This window comes from Micromys minutus, assembly GCF_963924665.1.
Source record: "Micromys minutus genome assembly, chromosome: 9".
Taxonomy (NCBI): domain Eukaryota; kingdom Metazoa; phylum Chordata; class Mammalia; order Rodentia; family Muridae; genus Micromys; species Micromys minutus.
This window is the reverse complement of record NC_137978.1, coordinates 8160132-8169352: the sequence shown is the minus strand read 5'-3', so window position 1 is coordinate 8169352 and position 9221 is coordinate 8160132. Positions and strand designations below refer to the sequence as shown.

At 47.6% G+C, this 9221-nt stretch overlaps 1 protein-coding gene across 5 annotated transcripts in view; it reads left to right on the top strand.

Annotated features, from left to right (window-relative positions):
• Positions 1–3470: 3470 nt before the first annotated feature.
• Positions 3471–9221, top strand: part of NFIA (nuclear factor I A) — a 336017-nt gene continuing 330266 nt past the window's right edge. For 4 of the 5 annotated variants that reach the window (XM_080921473.1, XM_080921474.1, XM_080921472.1 and 1 more), the window contains exon 1: positions 8641–9010. In XM_080921473.1, the coding sequence (XP_080777599.1) occupies positions 8984–9010 (27 nt within the window). In that variant the 5' untranslated portion in view covers positions 8641–8983. Of the gene's footprint in view, positions 3571–3934; positions 4003–8640; positions 9011–9221 lie in introns of those variants that run through there. The other variant, XM_080921475.1, reaches the window with a different exon arrangement.

The following is a 9221-nucleotide window of genomic DNA, read 5'->3' as shown; positions in this document are numbered from 1 at the left end:
TATACGTGTATATGCCTATGACTGTTCAGCTTTATGTCTTCTTTGGCCTAAGGCTTCTTAAATTAAGGGAGTGACAGCATCATATTCTTCTCTATCCCTAGCTCTTAGCATGTCAAAGTATTTAGAACAGGGCTCAATAGGATGGAAATAATTTATGCTTATTGCATGAATGTTTCTTATCTTCCAAATAAGGAAGTTAATGCTTGCAGAGGTTAAAGAATTTGTATAAAGTCATATGGTATGATCAACATTAAAACCTAAGTTGGACTCAGAAACTCATGGTGTGTTGTTGACTAACTATATAGCCATATAAAAGATCAGTTTTGTAATGGCATCAACCTATGTCATTAAACCAGGATAATGAATTACAGATGGTGCATAGAAACACAGTTACTGACTACCTACAAAGTCTGACTTGCTTAGCAGTGGGTTATTCAGACCACGGTAGTAAGGTGGGAACCTCTTGGACATATCTGAAGTTCCTTCCCTTTAAGACATTTTTATTGATCCTTTGTGACTTTGCGAGTTTCACATCACGTACCCTAGTCCCACTGAGCTCCCTGTCCCCTCATCTCTGCCCTTCACCTTGCAACCTCCACAAATAAAACACACACACACATAAAGAAACCAACAAATAACAAAGCACAGAAAATATTGTGGCAGCTGTGGTGTGTCACAGTGTGTCCCACAGTCACTCTGTCCCCATATCTTCACTTGTAAATGTTCATTGCAACAAGTCATTGTTTGAGATTTCTGGCTTTTGTGACACCATTAATATTGGATCCTCACCGGGACTCCTCCTGGTCATCCTGTTGTTGTCCTGTGTGATAGATACTGCGTATGTGGGATGGCAGGAGCGGCTCTTACGTATGTCCCAATCATCCACAGCTTATTAGATGTGGGGGTGGGCCAGTTCAGAGCCATGGATCTGAGCCTGGGTGGTGGCTGAGCTGCTCCGTCTGCCTGCTCACGGAGGCTGGTTCTCTGAGCCGCTCTGGCTGGGCCACCCAATGCAGCCACTAGCAGGAGACAGGGCCAGCACTCCTGCTGTCATGCCCTGTCTGGTTCACCTGCACCTATCTCTCCAGCCAGCTCTACTGTGCTTCTCTAGAGTGAAGGTGTGCTAAGCTCCCCTGTGCTCCCAAGTGCTGCAGCCTAGTAGGGGCTGGGCCGGCCTGGGCCAACTCTTCAGCTCTTGCACCCTCAGGGCTGGTTCACCAGTGCCTTTGCCACCGAGTTTGCCAGTGGAAATACAGGGCCTACTCTCCTGATTGCTCCATCCACTAGGGGTGCGGTGTGGGGGTAGGGCTATCTCTCCTGGCTACTCTCTCTCTCTCTCTCTCTCTCTCTCTCTCTCTCTCTCTCTCTCTCACACACACACACACACACACACACAAACACACACAAGGGACGGGGGGGCACATGAGAGGTGGGGAGCTGGTTCATCTGCACACCCTCCATCAGGGCTAGCTCTAGTGTGCAGTAGGGCCCACTGTCCTGAGTGTTGACAGGGTCAGCTCAAGGAGTCTCATGACCCCAGGGGTCAGCTTTTCTGACTGCTTCAGGTGAGGCATCCTTATCAAGGCCACCTCTTATCTGAAGATAAGATTTATTTATTTAATGTGCTGCCGTGGAGTTTTTGCTTGTTTGCCTAGGTGTAAGTCTGTGTGAGGGTGTGGAATCCCCTGGAACTGGAGTTACAGGCAGCTGTGAGCTGCCATGTGGGTGCTGGGAACTGAACCTGGGTCCTCTGGAAGAAAGGCTAGTGGTCTCATCTGCTAAGCCACCTCTCCAGCCCCCTTATCTGAAGTTCTTAGCCCTTGACAAAATGGCATCTCAGCCTCACAACAGGTCAGTGTCCTGTTTCATAGATGTTGTAATAGGCTGCTGGCACCAGAACCTGGTGCCAGTTGAACTGGGTCCACAACATTAAACAAACTTTCATTTAGGTATTAAACTATTAGTCATCATCCACATCAATGTCGTTATCACCTAAGCCATTCTGTTAGGTTTATTTCTAGGTAAGAGTGTAGGCCAGGTGGAAGTGGGTGCTGTGCCACAGGCTGTGGAGAGCAAACCTTACCCTAGTCTCTGGAAAGTAAAGGACAGCAGCAAAGCTTGTTTAATACCAAAGACAGCCTCAGTAAGATTCCTCCCAGCAAGGCTGTGTCAGCTGACTAGTTGCTAAGTGAACAAGTGGAGCCAAAAATCATAATTCAAAATAAGATGTGAGGCTCCTCTAGCCTTTAACTGTGAAGGGTCTTATTAATTGGCTAGATCTTTTCATCAAGGAGACTTAAAAAAATCAGGACATTTCTTAGACTTCTTGGAAGGATAGGAGTGGTTTGGGTTTTTTTGTTTGTTTGTTTGTTTGTTTGTTTTGTTTCTGTTTTTAATCAGATAAGCTAAGTATACAATTTCCAGGAATTCCTTTATTACACAAAATATCCTAATTTACTTAAGGGATACAAAGCAGACACATTAAACAACAACAACACAAGAACAAAAAGTGTAAGTCTAGTTGTGTGTGAGGATTTTCATTTAAAAAGATACTCCCTTTAAGGCCATTGGTCCAAGCTCTGCACCAAACGCTATTCTGATCATTAAAACACACACATAAAAACAAGTTTGACGGTGAAATATCCAGATGACATGGTCCTAAAGAGTCTGGGTTAGTGAAATGAGCCAGTCAGTGGGAGGAAGGTCTTCACAGAGCAGCTACTAACATGCCCCTCCCCCATCATCAAACTTTCAGTTCATTTCTTGGGGGTAAGAGAGGGAGGAGAGGTTGCTTTAGAGTTTGTACCATCTAGGTTCTGGCAGAATATTGATAAATCGGGAGCATGGCGATCGAATGAGACTATTAAGATATCAATTCTTTAAAGCAGCTGTATTCTTGCTGGAGCCCACCTAGCCATTCCGTGTTTGGTCCTCTGTAGAGGACAGGGCCACCCTTTTCTCTTCCAAACCCAGGACGAAAGCCTTATCTCATAGAAGTCTCAGAGATCTTGCTCCGTCTTAATTTAATGCACCAGAGAGAATCTTTAACTCTCGGTCTACATCAGTGCAAATAAAGGTTAAATCTCTCACAAGAGGCTCTGGAAAAGGAAACCGAGAAAACAGGTGTGCGGGCGTGATTCAAACATGCAAAACCGGCATGACTGCGGCCAAAGGAACTATAATCTCCCCATCGCTAAGAGCCTGCAGCAGGCTCCGCAAGCAGGCAAACTTCCCGATGCCAAAACCCGGATCCCAGCAGCGGGGCCTACCAACGAAGAGGCGGTTCTGCCGCCGGAGTCCCGACCCGAGCTTGCGCTGAAGGCCGGGGCTCCCATTGGCCACAAGCCGTGGGAGAGGAGGAGACTGCACGGAGAGGGAGGAGGGGACAACGGAGCCTGTCCCTGCCCCCTCCGCCTCGTGCGTGGTTACTATGCAAATTGCAGCGATTGCGGAAATAAACAAGGGGGTAGGGAGAGGAAAGAGGGGCTGCTGAAAGGATCGCAACTTCTGCAAAGTCTCTTTCAAGCACACCAGGCAAATCCAGAGAGATCTGTGAAGCAGCCAGCTCGGGTTAGATTGGATTGCTTTCAAAGAGGAGAGAGAGAGAGAGAGAGAAAGAGAGAAAGAGAGAGAGAGAGAGAGAGAGAGAGAGAGAGAGAGAGAGAGAGAGAGAGAGAGAGAGAGAGAGAGAGAGAGAGAGAGACTCCGAGAGAGAGAGAGAGAGAGAGAGAGAGAGAGAGAGAGAGAGAGAGAGAGAGAGAGAGAGAGAAAGAGAAGCGCGTTCTGCCTTCCATGGTAGAAGCCTTTTGATTTGGAGTTGAAAAAAAATTATCCAAGAAGCTTGCAATTGGCCAGCAGCTTAAAAAAATCTCTTCCGGGTTTTCAACGGTTCCAAGTTTATTTAGCTATTTTTTTTTTAATGCAAAAAAAACAGGGACAAGCGATGAAGCAATTCGTCTGAGCATTTTAAAGTTTCTCACGTACTCTTTTTACATTGCAATGGTACGTGGTACATCTTAAACTTTCTATTTTACATTTATACGATATGCGTTATATAAACAACGGTAGAATGGTTATGCTTAATGGCTAAGACTTTAAATTTTTTCTAGCTCGAATATGCACTTAAGTGATTGCTGGGTAAATGTCTATTGTGATGGTTTTCTTTTAAAGATGCAGCTTTGTGGATTGTGTTTTTGTTATGTGCAGCAGAGATCGGGTTTCTTTTTCTTTCTTTTTTTTTTTTCAGGATTTGAAAAAATTGCTGAGCTTAACAGATTTTTTCCTCCTAGCGCTTGCTCCGTTCCAGAAAAGGGGGGAGGGGGAGGGGAATCCTGTACGTGCTCTGCGCTGTTAAAGACGTCTGGCCTCTGCAGTCAACCTAACCCGAAAAGAAATGTCTGGACCCGAGAATAATTGACGATTCGATCCTCTAATCAATGGGACAACATGCGAGATTGACAGAGGTTCTATCCAATCATGAGAAAGCTTGGGCATACAATGGTTCGTAATAGCCGTAGGGGGCGGGGCAAAGGAGATCTGAAGTTCTCTGTAGTTCTGCAGGGGATGGTGTTTAAAGCTGTCAAAGATACCAGCGCTTCCGGATTTAGCAACTGCAATAGAAAAGTTTTTTTTTTTTTTTTTTTTTTTTTTTTTTTTTTTTTTTTTTTTTTTGGATTGTTGTTTTTAGTTTAAAGGAGAAAAAAAGGCTGTTGGGGCCCATGGATCCTACGTGCCTTTTAACTTGGCTCTTTTGGAAAATTCTGATAGAGTAATATTTAACCTTGCGTTCGTTGTTATTTTTAGCACTCAGGGAAGTTGGTAACTCGTGGAACGAGCTGTTTAGCTACTCTGAGAAATTTGCCTCAGTTTGGGACTGCACTAAATGATTCGTAGCTTCTCGCTGCTTGTTTTAGAATCGCTGATGTATCAAAGAGAATGCTCCATGGGTAGATGGACAACTGTTCTGTACATGTGAAGAGGAGGGAGGGACTGGTTTTCCTGAATTCTACTGTTTCAGATTATGGTCAGTAGCAAGGACCGTTCTGGACAGTCAAGTTCACATTTCTTTGTGTTGCCACAACAACCCTACTGGCTGGTGCATACATGGAAGGTAACTGACTCCTCCTTTTCAAGTCTTTGCACTTCCTTAGTTTGTCTTGGAGATGTAACTTGCAGCCTCTGGTTCAAATATATGAACCCCCTCCTAATTCTGTAGGGAATACATGGAGAATAATGGGGATTCTTTACTTTTTAGTGTGGATTTCATTGTCATCCAACTATTTCCTGAGGCTTTGGGCCTTCCAGACAAACCTTGTTCGGAAACTTGATGTGAAAACTCACTTGTGTGCTCAACTCATCAACACAATTGATTCAATTTGGGATTATATGCAAGTAAGAGAAATTTGCACACAAGTGACCAGCAAGGAAAAAAAAAAGTCAGTGAAGAGAGGTGCTGGAAAATACTAGTTAAGAATTCATCTTGGTGATAACTATGGAGGAAATAGCATTGTCACTTGGGAATCTTGGTTCTATTTTCATGACTTTTGGGCATTAAAATCTAAATCACATTAATACAATTTCCCAACTAGATAGAAAGGAGAGGTATTTCAGATGTCTGTAGACGTGCAACTTTATTGACGTAATTTATACATCTAAGAGGATTTCACTGAAGCTGGCAAGGTGACGTTTCTGCAAATAAAACAGTAAATGCAAAGCTGGGCTCTGTGCCAGAGAGACTATGGATAGCAGAGAGCATGGCAGGAACCTCCTTTTTGCAAAGACAATCTGGTTCAAGGCATCCTCCTACCACTTGCAAAAAAAAAAAAAAAAAAAACCGGTTGGAGTAATGTTTCCAAAGAGGGCTTACTCTTCCTAACAATGGGCAATTGATACGATTGCAATAAACTAGTCTTCACGTATCACCTGCGTTTCCTGCGTTTCCTACACTCTCTCTCTTCTCCTCTCTGCCCCTCCCTTCCCTTCCCCCTCTTTCCCAGACCTTCCCTCCTCTCCCTCTCTTAGTATCTCTGTGAACTCTAGAGGAAGATTTACTTTTGCACATAGAAGAGAGGAGAAAGTTAGAAATGCTTTTTATCCCGGGTCTGTCCTCTGAGGAACATCTGTTTCTTTGTGTGTTTAAATTTATGCCGGTTGGAGAGAAAGTTACCAGAAGCCATTCTGTAACTGTAACTCTTCTACGGTATTTTTCTCAGTCTAGTTTGTAAAGGCTGTAGTTGGAACTGGGCTTTGTAGTCCCCCCCCCCTTCGCCTTCCCTCCTCCTCCGGAGCGGGGGAGGGAGCAGGAGCTGGCACAGATAGGAGAGAAAGCAGGAGCGGATGTGGAGGGCTTTGGTGCTGAACTTGGATCCAGCTCTTGCCTAGAGGGCGCAAACAATCGTCCCATATCCAAAAGTCTTACGAAGGGCGCCAAAAGTTACTTAAGATAATATTGCTAACCGCAGAAAGCTGGAAATCGCGGGCACATCCACTGCTGCAACAAAAGAAGTTTCTAAAGTGGAAATATCAGCATTCAATTACTTTCCCTCACTAAAAAAAAAAGAAGACATGGCGACAGGCCGTTATTTAAAAAAAAAAAAAAAAAAAAAACAAACCTGAGAATCAAAAGTAAAATTCTTTGCTGTTTTGAAAAGAGGCAGATGGGAAGTGTATCTATACACCCCCCCCCCAATCCACTTTGGAAGAGCACACACACGGGACAATAACTTGTCACTGTGCCTCAGTTAAATGTAGGGTCCCTCAGCCAGAAACTTCTGTCGAGGAAACTTGGAGAGTCTTGAAGTTATAGATCCCAGCAAAGGGTTTTGTGGCCAGGAATGTTTCTCCAACTCCTCTTAGCTTGGAGGACATTTCTTCCTTACTGAAAGCCACGAGGAACCAAGGAAAGGCGGTTGCTTAGTTTGGGAAAATGGACGTCCTAACTAAAGGTTGAAGTTATTACGGTCCTTCAACCTTTAATATGTAATCGGAATAATGTGTATTCCAAGAATATTCAAGAGCAGGGGGTAGGTGGGAAAGAATGAGTTCTTGAGCATTAACCCCAAAAGGACTAGAGAAAAAACAAAACTTCAGACTGATTGTCGCAGCAGAATTCTCTAGAAGCACTCTTACTCACCAAGGGGGGAAAGCTGAGTGAAAGTGCTCAAACTCCCTCCCTCTCTTCTGTCGGGCGGGCGTGCTTGCCGACTCTAGCCCTGTCACCTTCACCAGAGAGTAGATCCCTGGTCCGTGTGCTAGTGGCGGAATCTGGGGAGTCTTAAAGATGGGTTGGTAGATACAGAAGGCTGCAAAACTTCTGGAGAGGATGAGAAAATGAGAGTTTGGAGGTGACAGGTATACTTTTTCCCCTCTAGGAGAAACAAGAGTCTAGCGAGAAAGTGTTAAGGTTTTTAAAAAGGAAATAAAGAAGAACGGAAAGAAAGAAGGAAGGAAGGAAGGAAGGAAGGAAGGAAGGAAGGAAGGAAGGAAGGAAAAGAAAGCTGGAAGAGCAGACTTGTTGGCAACGTGCCAACCCCCCCCCCACCCTTCTACCAAAACAATACTTTAGCAAACCTAAAATAATCGCAGGAAGCCCTTTTCCATCTTAAGGACCTGGGGGAGGGAAAAGTGGGGATCCACACAATGCACCCTTCTAGCATGTGTCTAGGGAACAGGGACCCAGATGTTAGCCCACGTCTAGTTCTGGGCTCCCATTTGGGGATACAAGCATATCTTTTTCCTAAGAGGGCTATCCTTTCATGGCTTTCCTTCTCTGTTATACAGAGAAGTGTCCCAGCTAAGCCACTCTCGTTTCTGACGTGACAGAACTTTTTGGGGCGTTTGTGTTCAAACCCACCAGCTCCTGAGTTCTGGGAGAGAAGAGCGGTCGGTCACGACTCTCCGCCTTCCCTTTTTTTTCCCCCAGACCCCCCTCCCCCGCAATCTGGGGAATCTTTGGGGTGATCTTACTATCCCCCCACCCGCACCCAGGTTCTGACTGTTCTAGGGCCGTAGCTGTAAAGTTAGCAGGCTTTTGTGCATATTACCTCTGCCGACGACACTATTCCCACAGAAAGCTTCGCAGGAGAGATTACAATGCTTTGAGCTTTACCGCATTTCAGAGGAAGGGAGAAAAAGTTATCTAGAAGGTCTGATTTTTACAAGAAATTTGCATACATGCAAATGTACCGCGCGCCCTTCTCAGGGGTTCTTAGCGAGCCCACCGGGCGGCTCACGGGGGGCGCCCGGCGCCCCGACAAAGTTGCCCCGATCCTCTCCCGACGTCCGCGGAGGGCTGCGGCGCGGGTGGGGGGATGGGGAGGAGGAAAAGTAGTTTTGTTTGCTTAAGCACATCCTGAGGCAGCCTATAGCCGCCGGGAGGACACGCTGAAAACCGCTCCGCGCCGCGTTCCCGGGACCGCGCCGAGCGGGGCGGGGGGCGGGGGGCCGCGGGAGGCAGCGAGCGCGGAGCGAGCGGCGGGCCGGCGGCCGTGCAGCCTTGGGGACCGGTGTCAGCGCCGCAGCCGCCCCTCCCCCACCCGGCTCCCCCCACCCCACCCCACCCCACTCCACCACCACCGCCCCCCCCCCCGCGGCGGCGGCGCGAGCGGGCGGCGGCCGTGCGGTGCGGTGCAGAACGCGGCGCAGGCGGGCGGGCGCGCGGGCAGCTCGCGGGCACCCGGCCGGCCGGCGCGGGAGCGGGAAAGGGTGCGCTATGCCTTTAACGCCCGCGTACAGTAGACAGTATCGTGGAGTGTAGGGAAACTCTAGGCGGGGTTAAAGTTCAGCGCGTGGAGCGGCAAGAGCGCTGGCTGCTGCAGTTGAGCCGAGTTGGAAATGTGAACGCAAGAAGCAGGCTTGATTTTTTTTTTCCTCCCCCCTCTCCCAGCTCTCTCCTCCTCTCTCTCTCTCTCCCTCTCGCACCCACACTCACGCACACCTCCGGCCCGCACACAGACGTGCACGCACCCCCCGCCGCCCGGCAGTTATGTATTCTCCGCTCTGTCTCACCCAGGTAAGCCGCTGCGGGGGCGCGGGGCGGCCGTGTGCCTCGGCGGGAGCCGTGTCTGCGCGTGTTTCTGTGTGTGCGCGCGCGTGTGCGGGGGGGGGGCGGTGGGGGGCTGCAGCTTTAAGAAAGTAACTTTGTTTCCATGCGGGTGCATTCCTCCTGCTCGGCCATTTGTGTGGGCACATGGCTAATGGCGCCTTCTTATTAATGCGTTAAT